Below are 18,966 nucleotides of genomic sequence, written 5' to 3' on the forward strand. Positions count from 1 at the left end.
GTTTTAAAGTTTCATAAGTTTTGCATTGATTAATTATTCAAGTTAATTGCTTTTATTTTGGTCTTTAACATAGCTCAATGTCCACAAAACTTTATATTTTTGTGGACATTGGTCTGTTTGATACTGTAAATATTTCATATTTGATATATTGAGCAGTTACTTAGTAGTTGAGTAGACTTCTTAGCAAATACTTTTTCTATTCTTACTTGAGCTTTATACTTTTACTTGAGCAAAAAAAAAAGTAGACCTACTCTTCTTGAGTGCAACTTTTAGCTACTCTATCCGGCCCTGCTAGTGACATTTCGTCTTCATGTGGTGTCAGTCAGCTGCACATACACAGACAATGCTTAGTTGGTGTTACTTTGTGACATTCACCCAAAGTAAGCAGCCAGTATTCCTGCAATCATTAGATTATTTTCCCTTCTTTATCAGCAGATGAGAAATGTGGCAATCTACAAAGAAAAGAACAGAAAAACTATCCTTACCCCAACACTGTAATATGGTGGATTTTTAATGTCGGTAACCTTTTAAATTCCCCCCCAACAACTTCACAACAGACACGCCTTCCTCTTCTGCTCAATTTCCTCAATAGACTGGTGCCCTTGCTTTAGTATCTCACTGAGGAATGACTTTTTCCTCAGGATATAATCTAAAGGAATCCTTTCCATCTGATATGGGATATTTCCTGTATCTCATCCATTCCCAAGCAGCAATATACACAGGAGAGAAGCTTAGTTAGGATGTTGGAAGTATGGTCTAAAAAAACAGGATACAAAACCAAGTTTTAATGGACAGAAATGTGCATTACTGCCAAATTTGTGGCAATTCCTCGATGCGTAAATTGTGAATTCTATTTCTGAATTTTGTCAGAAATAGATGTTTTCCACCCACCGGTGTTACAATAAGGTATTGTAAGCAGAGGTAAGCAGAAATACCCCGATTCCAATTTATTGTTTGCATGCTTTGTTTGTTGTAGCGTTTGCATATTTTACATCTGGAAAATTGTTTCCAGGTGATTTAAAACATCTGCCCAGCTGTGTGGTGGTGTGCAGCATCCTGACATGTTCTTTCACTTTAATAAACAATTCCCAGATTTTTTGCGCAGTAATGTGTTTAATCAAGCCTGAATATTCTGGCCACAACACACACAAGAAAACAACAACAACAAAAAGAAAGAAAGAAGGAAAATCTGCACTTCTGATTCTCTGAGTACTCACTTCAACAGAGATGCATACACGTATTTGCTCATGGAAAGAAAAGGAAAATGCTAACTTTTTCCATCCCTTCGTCTTTTAAAAGAATGCATTATGAGCCTAATTTCTTCTCCCATTTTGCAAAGAATTTTATTGGGTTTCATAATTACAGATCGGAAAACACCATGATGTACTCTTCAGATGTTTAGTGGCTCTTCAATGCCACGGAGCTCATCTGCTTTGAGTTCTTTTTGAGCTGGAATCAGTCTATCAACGCCACATGTTCTGTATTTTTCCTGGACATGAAAACCTACAATACATTTAATTATGATCTTTAAAACAAAAACCCATAAAAGTATCTTTAAATCCCATAACATCCCTTTGTGAAATAAATCCGACCCCTACATTCTGCAGCAAATATAATAAAAAGCAAGTGCTGGACTGACAAATCTTCCACTTTATTTTATTTTGATCCTCCTGGATAACAATTAGTGAAATCACTTATCTTCAAAAATGTTATAAACAATAAATGGAGTCCATCTGAGTCTAATCCAAAAGACTTGTCAACAGTCACTATCACTATAAATGCAGGTGTTCGGTGAAGACCTCAGCGGTTTGAGACTTCGTTGGTGAACAAACACAAAGAAACTCTTGAAACAGGAATACGGTCGTGGAGGAGTCTAAAGCAGGTTATGCTAACATGCGAGGTTTTAAAGACGTTGCAGAGAAAAGTACGGCACAACTTCAGATATACCAAGAACCTAAACTTACATGCCAGGCAATAAGAGCATTAATCAGAGGAGCAGCCATGGTGACACTGGAGGAGCAACAGGTGTGCCCAACTCAGGTGGGAGAGTCTGTTGACAAAACATCTGTCAGCAGAAAGTCCTTAGCCGTAAGCTACACGGGACAGAGTGTTAAACCATAATAGAAAACCATCCATCTTGGGACATGGTGGTGGCAGTAGGAGGCTGTGGGAGAGAACCTGGTGAGAATTAAGATGTGTGAAGGTAAACACATAACAACCAGAAACCTTCACCTTTCTCTTACCACTTTTGTTTTTTTGGACTTTTCCCAGTCACAGTACTTGCTTTGTGCTTTTCGCCCTGCTGAAGAAAATTCATAAAAAGATAACAGAGTCATAGAATTTGATATCGTTATCTTAAGGCTTTCAAAAAAACATTTTTTTCAGAAAAATTCCTTCCACAGACCTCATGGACTCATGGCATATTCTTTTCAATTTAAACAGCACACATTACTCGTCACACACAGCTGGGCCCGCGAGCTCATTGCTATGTGCCTTTAAGCTCGTTGGCTCCTCTTGGCCCTAGATGACCCACTTACACGGTGGCGCTGCCAGCAGGACCCGAGCCAGCCTATTCTACAAACCCTGACAGCAACAAAATAGAGTCCTTGACCCAGAACGCCAAACTATATCCAATATAACAAAGGAGCAGATGAAGCAGATGGGAAACAGATCTTACTGTACAATAATGTGTGGGCTAATATGCGTGTGTGTGTGTGTGTTTGTGTGTGTGGAAGGGGAAACACAGTTTTCAGTTAAAGTGTTTCACAATAAGTCCGAAGGAGCTACGGCTTCAAATTGCCGGAGGAAACCTCTGGCTTTATTTTTTTTTAATTGCTACCTGTCTGTTTTTATTATTGCAAATGTGATTCAGAAAGATCTAATGTGACATTCACATAGCATGACTTAATTCTTCGTATCTGCGCACGAAAGCAATTGGTGAGAAAGCTCACGTGCTTTGAATTAAAATGCGTGTTCACACGTGTGCGTGAGCCACTCAGTCCGACCTCTTACCGAACACGGCCTCTTGGTTCTGCACACAATGGACGGCGGAAGACAGCCGGAGAATCGCGCCTTTACTGTCTTTGCTGGGGAAACCTAAACGAGTGCGTTTTCAGCAGAGCAAGCCGAAGATCGTTCACCGCCCCAGATGGCTGCGTTTCTGCTGAGCGTTTGCCCCTGTGATGTACAGGGACAGCCATAGCAACATGCTTTTCATTAGGCACGGTGGAAAAGAGGACTAGATAATAGGGGTGTGATGATTCATTAAGCTCACAAGATGATTCGTGATTCTGGGTCTCACAAAAACAAAACAAGATGAGATTGTTTTGTTTAAGTGGGATCCTTAAATCCAGCCTTCGAGGGACGGTGTCCTGCAGGTTTTTGATGTGGCTCTGCTTCACCAAACCAGAGTCAGATAGTCAGGTCGTTAGCAGCACTCTGGAAAACTTGACTGCACTGAGGAGGTAACTCAGACATTTGATTTAGGCATGTTGAACCAGGAACACACCTACAAGTTCCAGGAACTCAGGGTCTGGATTTGATGACCCCCACTCTAAAGGTTTCAGGAAACCCAAAGTGAATTTGATCGATGCATTGGAACGCAGTCCAGGTTTCAGTAGATCATATTACTGTGATTTTTACTCGCGTCTCGTTTTAAGATGCTGCTGATGCCAGAAAAAGCGTTGCAATCTGGTGCTCTTTACAAATAGAACGAAGGTTTCATTCCTCTCAAACTCTGTTTAAGGTGTTGTCCAGCTGAGGTTTGATCTGTTGAAGTACTTTAGATCTTGACCAAGCCTAGTCCAAATTCCTCGAAAACAATAAGGTAGCATACGGCTAGCAGAAAACTGTAAAGCAGATGCTATCTTCAACATCTATTGTTGCAGTTTGCGATATTCTGTCCGGACTCTGGGTTTCTTGGGTCGGGTTTTGTTTATTTCTGTGTTTCTGTTCCTCTTTAGTTTAATCCGTTATGTTCTGGTTTATTTTAGTTCAGCCCTTCTTAGTTATCTTATTTTCACTAGGTTTTATTTCTTTAGGTCCAGTTATTCCTTAGTGTTTGTATTTTTGCTTGTTTCACCCTGTCCCACTTTCTCTCTTCCTCCACTCAGTCTGGCTCCTGCTTAAATTACTCAAACCTGCAACCAGTTAGCTCATCAGCCCAGGTCCGTTGTCCCCACTGTTTACCTCCTATAGTATAGTATAGTATAGTATAGTATAGTATAGTATAGTATAGTATAGTATAGTATAGTATAGTATTTAAGCTCCTCATTCTCAGTCACAACTTGCTGGTTCATCCCGCCTCCTCTCCTTGTCACTACTTCCTGGTTTCCCTGTATCCCCTCATGCCTCCTGTTTGGCCCCGTTTTTGGACTTCCTTTGTTTTTTTTTTTGTCTATAAGTCGGTCCCTCATTTTCATTTTTCTTCATTAAATCCACAACAGAAATGTAAGTCTTGCCTGCTGCTCTTGGGTCCATTAAATACAAAAACGTGACATAGACAGTGTTACCAACTCTCGTTTTTCTATCTAGAGTGTGACTTTTCTCCTCTTTCTCACGCTGTTGCTCTGCCCAGATAAACCTCACTCTACAATCAGGAAAGTGTCTTTTCTGAGAACCTTGTCTGTGAATGATTTATCCTGTCTCTGGAGTAACCATAGAGAACCCATACATGCATTATGAAACTCCAGGCTCTGGGTGGGATTCAAAGCCAATACCTTAGTGACTACAAATGGTGAGTGAGGATATATGCATTGATATGAGCTCTGATTGATTAAAGCTCCCATTGTTGATTTAATTATGCGGCTTCAAGATAGAAATGGTGGGAAAGCCTAATGAAGCACATCTATTTCAGAATAATTAGGGGAATATTTCATAATTTGCTCAATTATTTAAATTCGGAACATCTCTCTGTATTTTTTCCCTCCCTTCTTTTCATATTGTTGTTGTTCCTGTTCCAGCTTAAGAGTGATCAGGGCCATTAAACTGTTTGGTGCTGAAAGGCAAGATGCCAATTGTTCTGTGGGTTTAAACACTCAACAACCAGACTCTTGTGAAACAAGATCATGACTAGTTGTGGCGACAGATTTGTTATACTTAACACAAAATCCGTCTTTGAACCTGATGCCACCCTCATCTCTCCGGCTGCACCAGCTGCAAACGTCGCCCTTCACTCAACCTGAGCAATGCTACGAGAAAACAAATGTGCTCTTTCAAAGGCTTCGCCAAAGGAGGACGCCTGCGTCAACCGGCTCTTGCATAAACTAAAGAGTTTGTGAAAGCAATAAGACGTTTCTGGCGATCAGAGCCACGAAGTTTGGCTCCCCTTTGTGTCTGGATACCTCATGTCACAGTGGTGCCCAAGGAAAAGCTGCACAATACCTTTGATTTGCTTTCTCCTCCCTCTCTCCTCTCCACCCTGTGTAGTGATTAATTTGGCATTAAGTCTGTTGTTGCCATTCCACAGAGAGCCAGAGAACCTGGGAAGCATTTAAACTTTTGGACAGACCTGCTGACAGCTGTTGTACCACTTGGGCAGGGTCCAGGCCCCATATCTTGTGCTCTGTGAAAGCTCCTCCAGTGTCCTAATTGCATTTCAGATGTTTGAGCTTTTGATTTCGCTCAGCTCTCACCCAACATAAACTTGCCTAAGTCCATATTGAGAAGTCAATTTCAGAGCAGCCTCCTTCCATCATTCTTTGGAAAACCCCTTAAGTTGCTGCTTTGTGCTTTTTTAAATTAAAAGAATAAGGGCCTGCAACATTGATTTGCCTTCAACATGTGCACTCATCTTGATGCGTTGGCGTGCGGTTCCTGGTCCAAAACAGCCACGAGTCTCTGTGTCCGGGCCTGCTAGTCTTTCCAAGCCGTCTAATGTGGGAAGATGCAGAGTGTGTAATTTGCATTTGCATATTCATACGGGGCTCATAAAATACATTTTTACCTCCTTTGGACTTTTTCACATTTTGTTGCATTACAACCACAAATCTGTAAAATGTGGCCTGCATTTGTCACAATGAAGTAATTTGTAGAATCGGCTAACACAGGAATCACCACATGTGCATTTTAACAGCGCCGAAATGGAAAGATATGAGCAGTGATCTCAGAGAAACATTTCTAACCCCCCCCCCCCCACAAAATAATCTGAATAACATCAATCCACAGGACAAAAGTTTAAAAGTGGAAAACATCTGCTTTTCACTATGAGAGTATGCTCAGTGGATTTAATGTTCATTCAGAGATTGGTTTATGAGTTTTTATGCCTAAGATTTTGATAACCTCGTCCTGTATTTCCAATGTTCCGTGATTTTTCTGGATTTGCTTCCGATTTTGTTTTAAATCTGATTTTCCTTGTGCAACTGAATTTCTCTCCCGTTTTTAGTTTACTGTGCGATGATTGACTTCGGCAATGATCCTCCCCATTTAACTAATATTGTCGTTTGGTTCGCTTTGTGTTGTTGTGTTTTTTTGTGACCCACGTCCATCAAAAAGATTTGTTCCCCGTTTCAGTTACCTGTAGTAGTAGAACTGAGAGTGGAGTACAACAAACTTTCAACTGCATCTCATATGTCTTCATTGCCTCCTAAACCTCTTCATCTTCTCACACAACTAACAGGTTGTGGCAATATTGTTTTGAAGCAGTAAAGCTATTGAAGCAGAGTTCAATATCAACAACCCGATACAAAAATGTTCACATGATCACAATTAAACTTGTTCAAAGTTCCAGTGTTGGATATGTACAGTATATCCAATTGTATTAGTGGACAGTTTGCCAAGTGCCATCTTTCACTGTGCAGAAATATATGTGCAAGAATGTATAAAATGAGGTCAGACAATGACTGAAAACACTCTGATGACCATCAGTAGCAAAAACAAATGGGTCTCAGGCACTTATTAGCTGAACTGGACTTCTCTGAAATATCAATCGATGTACGTGTGTTTTGATTCCACGCCTCATTTAAAAGTGGCTAAATGATTAATCCGATGACTACGCTTCGTTTCTATATTACTTACTTAAAGCCTGTCGACTCACTGCACTAGAAAAAGAGAATGTTATGTCAAAGATGTGCTCACAGAAGTCCACAGGATGGGGCGGAGGGAGTCTTCGTCATCTCAGGCCGATCTCAGGCACTTCATTCAAGTTCGCCACCCCCTATCAGGCCTTTGTGATCTGGAGGGGAAGTGCAGTTTACTCTGCCGATAGCGGCCCTGAATGATGCTGCCCTGCGCACAACTCAGGAAGGGGTGACGCCGATGACCTCAATGACCAACATCCATTGAGAACACCCTCGCTCACACACGCACACACACACACCCCCACACACACACACACGCCTACACGCATACACACAGGCGCCAGCAGCTGTAGTGGCGGCTCCATTGAGAAACATGGAAGCGTCTTTTATTTATTTATTTATTTTTTTTCCTCCTGCTTTTTGGCTTCTTGACATTTTAAAATCAGCAGCTGGTGGATAAATGGTGCTGCTGCTGAAATGGATTCTTGCTGAAAACTACTGACTGTGGCTGAAGCAGCATTTTTAATCGCAATCTAGTGATATAAATGAATTAGACTCCGTGGAAAAATGGCGCCCCAAATCATCTGAAGTGCTCAACACTGATTATAAAGAGTGGCAGCTTTTAAAAATTAGAGCTTCTGGTTAAAAAAAAAAAAAAAAAGAAGATTGAAATGAAATTGTGTTGCGCACATAGTATACAGACCCTTTGGATTGTCACATTACAACTGCAAATTGAATGTATTTTAAAGTCATTTTTGTTGACAGACCAACATAAAGTAGCACATAATTATATTGTGAAAAAATTTTAACTACTAAAATTTGAAAATCTCTAATATGAAATTATATTCAGACTTCGTTTACCCCGCAGAAAGTCGTGGAGAAGTTTAAAACAGGGCTAGATTCTAAAAAAAACACACTCAAGCTGTAGAAATCTCATTGAGTATTTTCGGTTTAAAAGTTTGTCATCCAGAAGGAGAACAAACAAACAGAATAATTTAGATTGCGCATTTGTGTGCATAAATGATCCAGTCAAAGTCCAGACCTAAACTGTTGAAAACCGTGTGTCATTTTCGGTTTACCTAACAATTATGCACCTCTGTCAACCATGTAAACCCCCCACAATCTGTCACATTGGAGATGCAAAGTGACAAAAGAAATTATGTCCAGGGTGTGAATACTTTTGAATAGCCACTGTAATAAAGAGTAAAAGGTTCACTTAAAGTTGAGGCTGCTGTACATAAACATACTCCTCAAGAACATTTTTGTCCAACTATTTTTGAATGAGTTATCCCCCCGTGTTGTAAAAGTATTTTACAGTCAACTCTCAGAAATTGTTAATGACGGTTTGCATCGGAACAGGTCGGAGATGTCTGTAATGTCTTATAGTTTTGCTATATCAGCAGACAGGAGAAGAAGAAGGCTCCAACATCTCAGTGACCCCTGTAATCGCACTTAATTGGAGCCATAAATGTTAGAGAATGTGCACTTCTGCTGCTAATGTGTGGCCCTGGGCAGATTAGCGTTGCGTTAGCTCTGAACAGCTGGAGCCATAATTATAAATGCCGGTTGACTCTATTGAAATTATGTTGCCATTTAAGAAATCTTGACTATTTGTAACACTACAGGCTTCAGTGTGTAATTACCATAATGACCAAAACACCAAACATTTTCTGCTTGTTATTTTGGGCAGGGAAATACCCCGCAGAGGTCGTCTTTTCAGCTTTTGAATGCTGCAGGCACTTCAAATTAGGCACTTTATCTAGGCTATGCAAAGCAAAGCGTGCAGTCTCCTTAAAGGCTGCACATGCTGATTGTACGCTATGAAGGCATGCCCAAGCTGTTGTCCTTTATTACCAGATAGCTTACTGAGAACATAAGCAGATGCCCGCAGATTTGATAGGGGTAGTGACGTGGAGACCACCAAGGTACACACAGTTCAAGTTACTGGGGGACCAAGAAGAGAGGCACCCGTCTATTGTCCGGGAATATCTTGAACATCTTTATCGCCCGCTCACGTCCCTCTCTATTGAAGTGCGCAACAGCTGCCACGATGAAAAGGTTTTCCAAGAAGCATTTGTTCCTCAAATTTCCACTGGAACAGATAGACGTTGCTCTTTGTCAGACAACAAGTTGCCAAAAATATTAGACGCATAAGTTGCCTTTCTGGTTGGCCCCAAAAGATCAATCATAGCAATCAAATTATGGCAACAAAGCCTATATGTATGATAAATTTTTTCACAACTATTGCAGATCATCTAAGTCTCTTACTTATTAGGAAACAGTGTAATACCCCAATGACACCATGTTATGTTTTTGAAATTGGATCCAGCTAAATTAAACTCTTAAAGATTGAACATTGCCATTAAGTTGATGTAAGCAGCACTCTACTGTTGCGGTAATCACCTGACATGCTACGGAATACGGACACTTAGTCTGCGCTGCTGAATATTTGTAATAGCTGGTCAGATTTCCTAAGTCACTTGGGTTAGTAATTGACATCTTTGTACTGAATCAAGAATCAAGAGTCCTCATATTGTAAAAACCGCAAATTAGCTGAATCAGATGATTTGGAGCTACCAGTCCACTCCTCAAAATCAGAGGCTCTCTAACCTTTAGAGACATTCCTGCTCCAACACGCCCAAATCAAATGATTTCATTGTCAAACTTGATCTTGCCAAATTCAAGTTTGGCAATCAAATTCTCTAAGTAGCTAGCCATTGATTTGATTCAGGTGTGTTGGGGCAGAGGTGAATCTAAAAGCTGCAGGATAGTGACTGCAGCTATCCTCCGACTCTTAGGACTGGAGTCGAAGACCTCTGATTTAGAGTATTTGGTTTTCCGTGCAAATGAAACGGTGGTGGATTAAAGTCTAGAAGAAGGAAACAAAAGGCAACCAGGTGCAATCTAAAATGGTCAATCTCTAGACTAAGATCAACAATTTTTCCCATGGAGATAGGATGTGTAAGTAGGTTTTCCCAAACATAATTGGTTGCCTCTCAGACAGATTGATTCATGACAGCATTCCAGTTAAGTTCAAAGTATCTGCAGTTAATCAAGCATTAACTTAACGGGCCACCTAACTGAAGAAATGCTGCAATTATTGTTTGTAGCAATCCACTTGTATGCTAAGCACATGAAGAAGTATATGCTCAAGTAGCTCATCTTGTGAAGATGTGTCAGTAGTAGAGAGTTCGGGAACGACTCTGCACTTTTTTTTTTTAGAATCACAACTTCCTCCTGGTCCACATCTGGAGGATAAACCTGTGCTAGAGTTTACACCGTGTTCCAAATTATTATTAAGTGATATTTTCTCGGATTTTCTTAAATGCAAATGATGATCAGTATAATTTTAAAGTCATGAACTATTACAAATCAAATTTTACTGAACAAAGCTCCCCAGGAGAACAGTATTTTTTTCAAAAATAAAAAACTCAAAATGCACTGTTCCAAATGATAATGCACAGCAGATTTTCTAAACATTTTATGGAAACGGTCATTCTTTGAATGTGCAGCATTAAGTGGTCACATGTACTAAAATCAAAAGCTATTTCAATCAAAACCATCTTAACAGACAGAGTTACATGTTAACATAGGATCCCTTCTTTGATATCACAGCACAATTCTTGCATACATTGAACTTGTGAGTTTGTGGAGTTTCTGCTTGAATATCTTTGCAGGATGTCAGAAAACCTTCCCAGAGCTGCTGGTTTGATATGAACTGCATTCCACCCTCAGATCTTCTGCTTGAGGAAACTCCAAAGGTTCTCAATAGGGTTGAGGTCAGAGGAGGATGGTGACCACACCATGAGTTTCTCCTCTTTCATGCCCATAGCAGCCAATGACACAGTGGTATTCCTTGCAGCATTCATTGTCATGCATGAAGATGATTTTACTACTGAAGGTTCGGCTCTTCTTTTTGAACCATGAAATAAAGTGATCAATCAGAAAGTCCATATACTTTGCTGAGGTCATTTTCACACCTTCAGGGACTCTGAAGGGGCCGACCAATGATTCTCTCCCCATGATTTCAGCCCACAGCATGACTCCACCACCTCCTTGCTGACGTCACAGCCATGTTGGGACGTGGTGGCCATCCACCATCAATCCACTACTGCGTCCATCTGGACCATCCAGGGTTGCACAGCAGTCATCAGTGAACAATTAATCTTAATGTACGGTTGGGCCCACTGCGACTGTTTCTGCTTGTGAGCTCTGGTTAGGGGCCCAATAGTAGGTTCATGCACCGCAAGCCTCTGGAGGATCCTCCACCTTGAGGTTCCAGAGGCTCCAGCAGCTTCAAATAACTGTTTCCTGCTTTGTAAGGGCATCTTAATAGCTGCTCTCTTAATCCGATGAATTTGTCTAACAGAAACCTTCCTCATTAAGTCTTTATGCTGAATGAAACCCGACGTATTATATTTTATTCAAGATTTTACTGATTTCATCTTTGCACCACCATTTAACTAAGCAAAGTTACTTCTCCCGTTTTTAGCTATTGCTTAACATCTTCCGGCTCCATTTCGTAGCTCGTTGTCACCACGGGGTGAATCAGGCGCAAATCTTCAGGGATGTGTGATGGAAAGGATCCCATGAGCCTCCTGTGCATTTAGCTGCGCTTGTCACAGTCCAATTAATGTCTGCACCTTTCTTTTTTTTTTCCTCATCAAGGTAAACAGAGGAGCCTACTCCTGTATTTAGCATATAAATAGATTGCAGTAACATAGCATTATTGTTCAATTTGATCTGTTCGGTATGTACTGTAGGCTTGTTCAAAGCACCACTTTAACCACACACATTCTCCAGAGCGACCTGTCCATGACTCTTCGACACGTCGTCAACTCCCGGTTAGGAAGATTTTTTTTTTTTTTTTACTTCAGTGTTCATGTCAGAGATGACATTCAGACGGGATTTATTTATTTTTTTTGTATTAATATGGACTGGTCACTGGTTTAGTTTCCTTTGCAATGCACTGTACGTAAAGTTGAAAACGTCCACTTCGGCGCAAAGTAATAGTCAAGAGGGAAAATTGTAGTCTGTTAAAATGACTGACAGGCTTCAGATTTTTCCGGGGTTTTTAAAAATTTTATTATTATTGTTTTTAAGTGGTCAAATAGTAAAATGTTCAAGTAACGTGACCCCCTTATACAGAGTTTAGTCAAGAGGTGTTATGGCCATGTAGACATTGTTCAGACATATTTACAACACTAAAATAAGCTCCCTGACTGACTGTTTCTTTAATCAATCACTCAATCAATCAAGTTTATTTATACAGCACATTTCAGCAACAAGGCAGTTCAAAGTGTTCTACATCACAAAAACACAAACAAAATCAAATACAAAGTTGTAACAATTGTCAGTTGTCATCATTACACATCAAAAATGTTGATTAATATTTCACTGATTATGTTTCAAAAGCAACTCTAAACAAGTGGGGGGGATTTTAGACGAGATTTAAATAATCAACGAGGAACCAATTAAGCGTCATGCTGCTTATATGGCTGCTGAGGTTCCAACTTTAGTTCTGCTTAGAGCCCAGTTTATTCTTGTGCCGGCCCTGCTGTAACGATCCAAATAAATCCCGCATGTTTATGATAAGGTCAGTTGGTCAGTACATTCTGTGCATACTCAGAAGCAAAGAAAAAAAAAGAAGAAAAAAAAGTAATCTCCTCTGTATATGTGACCACTCTGATCTGGAGCGGTGGTGGGGGTATAAAAAGCACTCGGCTCCCCCTGACTGCACCAGAGTACCTTTGCTGATCTGATCCCGCCCCTAACGCAGGGGAAAGAGTTCACGGACTCACTAGAGCCCATCGCCAGTGGACTGTTCCGAGCTGCAGCCCACCCCTCTCTCTCTGCAGTATGCATGTTCGCCAGGGAGTCCGCGAAGCCCTCACGTCCCAGCTCTGCACTGCTTCACCGGCCAGCCACCACCACCACCAGCAGCAGCAGCAGCAGCTCAGCCAGGGCGGACGGTAATAAGACGTGGATGCGGCGGCAGAAAGGCGGAGATCCCCGGAGTGAGCGCAGGAACGAACGGACTTCCCAACAGGACTTCCAGGCTGCCCGGGTCTCTCTCCTCTGAATTTAGACAACATGCATGTGCTCCTCTGGGGCTTGGGGTTCCTGCTATTCCCTGATCTCTTGAATGTAGTCGCATCCACAGGGAGATTGCTCCGGAGTTCGAGCGCAGGTAGGTAGTTTCCCCCCCTTCTCTCTAATCCTCTCCTCCGTCCCGACGCGTGGGATCATTCGCAAGGCAGGGAATGAATGAGCTTTTTCCAATTCCGCCTTGTAGCGCACAAGTTGAAGTCTGATCGACTGTTAAATACCAAAATAATGAAAAACACCTGATCAAAAAAAGAAAAAAAAAAAAAAAAAAAAAAATATATATATATATATATATATATATATATATATATATATATATATATATATATATATATATATATATATATATATATATATTTAAAGCATGATCTCGCACATCTGGACTGTTTCGACTTGCACTGAATTCCTCCTGCCTTGTTTCCACCCCCCCTTCCCCCGCAGCACCAGAGGAGCTGGCTGCGTATGAGATTGTAACTCCGGTGCGAGTGAATGAAGCCGGTGACAGGCTTCCAGCCGGCGTGCACTTCAAGAGGAAGAGACGGAGTTTGGACGAGGGCACCGGGAGCGCCGCGGATCACTGGGCCGCGGCAAACATCCACTACAGGATATCTGCTTTCGGGAAGAACTATCACCTCAACCTCACGCTGGACTCGGGATTTATTGCGCCCGTTTACACTGTGACGGTCCTCGGAGCGCCCCAAGGAGATAACGGGACCGCTTTTGCAACAGATGCGGAAAGGGAAGAGGAGGAGGAAGAGGAGGAGGAGGACACGGAGTTAAGGCACTGCTTCTATAGAGGACATGTGAATGCACATGCACAACACGCCGCAGTCATCAGTCTGTGCGCCGGCCTGGTGAGTTTACTTTTACGCTCGGCTGCAAGGCACTGTACACTTAGAGCTGGCTCTTATTTGGATAATAATAATACTAAAAAAAAGTTACTTCCAAGTATTCTATGCATAAAAAAGAAACACGCATACGTTTAACAGAATTTCCAAACTAGGATACGTTTCGGAGCTCTGTTTTCAGGGCGCGTTCAGCTTTCCACGAATTATTACTCGAGGTCTGACCGCACGTTCCCATTTCCACGCTTCTTCTCCCCCCGGCAGTCGGTGACGTCTTCACGCACGTTTGAGCAGCGCCGGAGCATGATTGTCGCTGACGTCATCACGAACCCCCCCCCCCCCCCCCCCCCCCCCCCGCCCCCCCCCAAAAAAAAAAAAAAATCCCAGTGCTGCTGAAGCAGGAGTTTTGTTAGGGATGAAAAGTGCACTCAGAGTTTATTCATAGAAGCCGCTTGTGAGGTGATTTATTTATTTATTTTTTTGAAAGAGAGACTGCTTTATCAAAACTATTCATACACACTGGTAGCATTTTTTTCAGGTTACAATGACAAAGGTAGTATATATGAAAATGTGCATTTGGTTTTAGCCTCTTTGAGTCAGATCTTTGTAGAACCTCCATTCGCTGGAATCACTGAAGTGTTTTGAGGATCGTCTTTACCAGCCAGCCAGACTCTGGCAGGTTTTGTGCATTTGACTCCCTCCAGCTTCCTGTGAGCAGAAAAGCATGCCCACTGCATGAGGCCGCCACCACCATGCTTCACCCCGGGCTCAGTGCTCGTTTCAGATTCAATGTTGGTCTCATCCGACCACGACGTGTCGCTTTGCTGCGTCGTCTAAACGGACGTAGTAAACTGTAAGCTGGATTTCTTCAGGTGTTTCTCACCTCAACAGTGGTTTCCTTAAAAGTTCGGACATAAATCTTGAGCGATTCACCCACTAGTCGGATGGTTTCGTAGGCTTCCAATTTTGCCAAACGTTCCCATTTTTGTGGCTGATTTAAACGTCCCCACAGCTTCTATCCCTAACCTGTCTGGTGCTCCTTGGTCTTTGTGACATTGTTTGATCACTGTTGTTCTCCTGTAAACCTCTGGCGACTTCGCAGAACAGCTGGATTTATACTGAGATTCCATTACTACTATTTACTCTGTTTACTCGTCATAGTGACTTCTGAAGGCGGTTGGTTTGATTTTTTTTTTCAGCAGGCAGTAACGATGCGCATCATCTGTTTATGCTACCGTGCACTACTTTATGTCGGTCTACTTTATGAAATTCCATGTCAGTGCTGACGTTTGTGGTTGTAACATGTGAGCGAGTTTACTGAATACTTTTTGCAGGACTCTGCAGTTTTGCCCAAACTATACATTTGTTTGTATATATTGTGCACATGTAGGATCAATGAGTGGTTTAATGTTTTTCTACTTGTGTCAGATACATCTACACCATACCAGTGCTTCGCCTGCCTTATTTCCCATGACTTCCTATGATGGCTGTCCGTAACAAATGAGCAGCAAGTCAAATGTGCCAGTGGTTTAGCTTGTAGAGATCTAAGATGCCCAGTCATGCTGAAGGTTTCCTGTGATCTACAGTAAGAGGGCTTCTAAGGGCATTTGCCACCATTCAGATTCAGAGTGCTTTCCCTGATACGCATCACAGATCTGCTTTGATTCCTTTCGCCTTGTTTGATGACAATTCGTGCACACATGCAAATTGTCTCCTTTCATCTAGTTATGAAAAGGCATTCCCTTATTTCATCCCGTATTTTACAAATAAGCAAAAACCTATTCTACATTGGGATAAAATGGAAAACTCTTAAGCATTTCCTAGAAATATCTTCAGAGGAAAATGTCAAAGAACCGAGCTCAGCACGTGTGAAATATTCTGCAAAGATTCAGGGAATCTAGGGAAATCCCTGTGCATACGGACTGGAACTGCAGAGCTTTGCTGGATGCGGGTCAGCTGCAAGAATTCAGGTGGCAGCGCTTGAGAAACAGCAGAATTACTGGGATCAGGATCCCTGCATGCGTCTGGACGAATCGAACATCTTATGATGTGCGGGCAATATCGGCGGATATCGTATGGCTAGCTTCTGCGCGCCACAGACACAGATGTGCATATTTGAATTTTGGTGCGTGGCGCTGTCTCAGCAGGGCATTATCCATAACTTATACTGTACATCTGGCGCAGACGTTTGAGAGGCACAGAGTGTTGCACTTGATGGGTCTCTTGCAGCTGAGATCCAACCCCTTTTGAAAATGTGTGGAGCAGCGATGAAAGGAAGATGCAGGCAAGTTCACCTGCTGTATCGTTACTTCCTACACCATAAGTTAGTTAAGGAGTACCACAGAGCACGGTGCTGGAGCCATTTTTTATTTTTTTTAAAATTTATGGTCATGTATGTGTGTGAAATATGTGTGCTAGATGATGCACTTTTTTAAAGCTTTTTTTATGTTTCTGGATAAAACAGCACTTGTCTATCAAAAAGCATTGAAATTTATGATTACGGTGTCCATGGTTGAAGTCCAGTTCTCTGTTCAGACTTGCCGCTTTTCAGCATTATGCATTTACTGTATGTGATAATGTAGCAACTGACAGGTGTAAGATGCCAACATGCATCTCTGTTGTCCTGATGTGTGTTCCTCATTGGACACGACAGTATTGTACTGATGATACTCAGATATATTTATCCAAAATCCCGTCAAAAGAGATAACAAGTGTGTCAGACACCTATGGCCCTAATCTGGCATTATGCAGTGTTATTATTACAAAACTTTGCTTTGTCTTTAATGTCAAGTTCCTTTCAATCCAGCATTAAACAGGGTTTTAGGACATTCTATTTTTTCAATACTGTCAAAATGAAAAAGAATATGACTAGTAAAATTACTATGCATTTTGACATTCAGATTTGAATCTCCAAATGCATGAATTAGTTTTGGACTAATTTGACAAACTTTGGTTAGTCTTGTTCCAAGTTCCTTGGACTTTTTTAGAGTTCTGTAGAATCATAGTTCATTCTTGATCTGTGGCAATGTCATTTTCCCAGGCTGATAATAGCGTAGACTAGTTTTAAACAGTCCATAAAAATTAATTAGAGACTCAAATTTGAAATCTGTTTTGATCAAAACGGATTCTATGCAACTACAATATTACCTATATAATCTGTTTTTATTTAACTGAGCTGATGTGGCACGGTGATGGAACAAATTCCCTCTGCTCTATTTTATGTGTTATTTATGTTTACTTCTTTTTTTTTTGACAGATTCTTACAGGTTCTCTTCCTCTCCTTTACAGTTTGGCACTTTCAGGTCTCCTGAGGGGGAGTATTTTGTGGAGCCCCTGCACAGCTATCAAGGGGAGCAGTATGAAGAGGAACACACAAAACCTCATATCGTGTACAGGAAACTTTCATCCGGGAATCGCACATCCGAAGAGACCTCAGCTTGTGACACTTCAGGTGCGCCGTGCTCCAGGATGAGCCTGCATGCACCACACTTTTTGACAGACGAGCCTTATTACGAAGTTACAGATGCAACTGTAGCTTAGGTTTAACCCTAACTAAACCCTAACCCTCTTCACCCCCTGATACTCCAGTGGACTCTGTCTGTTTGGGGACATTTGGGGTCAGTTGATGCAGTTTGCTTTCACACTGGACTGTGTTAAACAAACCAAACACTTTGACAAATCTGTTTCCATCCCTCCCCCGTGGTGGCGCTGCACCATGAGCCGATGAAAGAAACGACACGAAAAATCTGAAGAAGACACTGAGAGCAACTTCCTTCTTCAGGAAGTGTAGACAGAAATATAGTGGTGTCAGATTTTAGCGGCTGTAGGATTTCTCTTTTTTCGTTAGTAAAACACCACGACCATTTCTCCTGCTAGTGTTAGACCTGGGTTGTTTTCACCCAGAATGCCCTGCCAACTCTGGTCTGCTTGACATTCATATTTACATTCGAATCGTGCCAGAGTTCACTTCAGCTGAACGCCTCCAAAAGCTGGAAGCGGACTGCTGCGCAGGGCATTCTGGGTAAATACAACCAAAACAAATGTACAAGTCTTGCGCTTGAGGAAGAAATGAGTCTTTTACCAGAGACAAGAGAAATCCTACAACCTGTAAAATCTCATGCTACTCCATTTTTGTTTACATTTTTGTGACGAAAGAAGTTGAGCTTCTTCTTCAGAGGTTTGGTGTTGCTTTCTTCAGTGTTTCTTGGCGCAGCGCCACCACAGGTGGGTGTGGGGAAGGACAGGTTTTTCAAGGGTTTGGTTCATTTAAGCCAGCGCGGTGCAAAAGTGAGCCACACCAGTTGAAAGTTTTGCAAAAATTACAATTTTGGTCCTCAATCGAATCGAGGCTACCAGACTACGAGATGGGAAAACACCTTTAAATTCCAGCAGCTCAGAGCTTAGTACTGAAGTTATATCGAATTTCATCCACGAAGTGCTCACATCACCCGTCAGCTGACCTAAATATCAGCTCCAGTCGCCCCTCCCCCACTTAGTGGCAAAACCCAGCGGAGCTGGTTGCCTCTGGGCTGGGACCTCCCAGTGGCTGTGTTTAAAAACAGTGTGTATGCGGTTGTTTTTTATGTGCATGGAAGTGTTTTCATGGGATGTGTGTGGCTTGCAAGTGGAGGATTGTTCTCATGAGCATGCAACCTTTTAAACTGGTTCCCACAGACATAATCAGGTGTAATCGTTGAGCCACACATGCAGCCTCTCTCCTATCAGCCGCAGCAGAAGCCGATTATGCAACTGTAGCTGCGCTTATCGAGTTATTAAAATAATTGTTCTGTGCCTATTAAGCTAAACTAGGTTTATCTTAAAAAGGAGGGGGGGGGGGAGGATAATGATTATGTAGCATGAATAAAAGGATGAGTTTATGGATGATGTTGACTCAGCATGAATAAGAGGTCTGGCTGTTTCACAGCACGCATGGTGCAGTTCCTGCAGCTGCTGCACAGCAGTGAGGAAGCTTTCCAACTCTCACACTACAGGCACAC

At 41.8% G+C, this 18,966-nt stretch overlaps 1 protein-coding gene across 1 annotated transcript in view; it reads left to right on the plus strand.

The window, feature by feature from the left end:
- Positions 1 to 12,480: 12,480 nt before the first annotated feature.
- The window catches only part of adamts9 (ADAM metallopeptidase with thrombospondin type 1 motif, 9), a 56,219-nt gene continuing 49,733 nt past the window's right edge, over positions 12,481 to 18,966 (plus strand). Inside the window, 3 exon segments of the mRNA XM_032550139.1 lie at positions 12,481 to 13,206; positions 13,566 to 13,978; positions 17,258 to 17,420. Of these exon segments, the coding sequence (XP_032406030.1) occupies positions 13,110 to 13,206; positions 13,566 to 13,978; positions 17,258 to 17,420 (673 nt within the window). The 5' untranslated portion in view covers positions 12,481 to 13,109.

Source organism: Xiphophorus hellerii, chromosome 20 (genome assembly GCF_003331165.1).
Source record: "Xiphophorus hellerii strain 12219 chromosome 20, Xiphophorus_hellerii-4.1, whole genome shotgun sequence".
In the NCBI taxonomy this organism is placed as follows: Eukaryota; Metazoa; Chordata; class Actinopteri; order Cyprinodontiformes; family Poeciliidae; genus Xiphophorus; species Xiphophorus hellerii.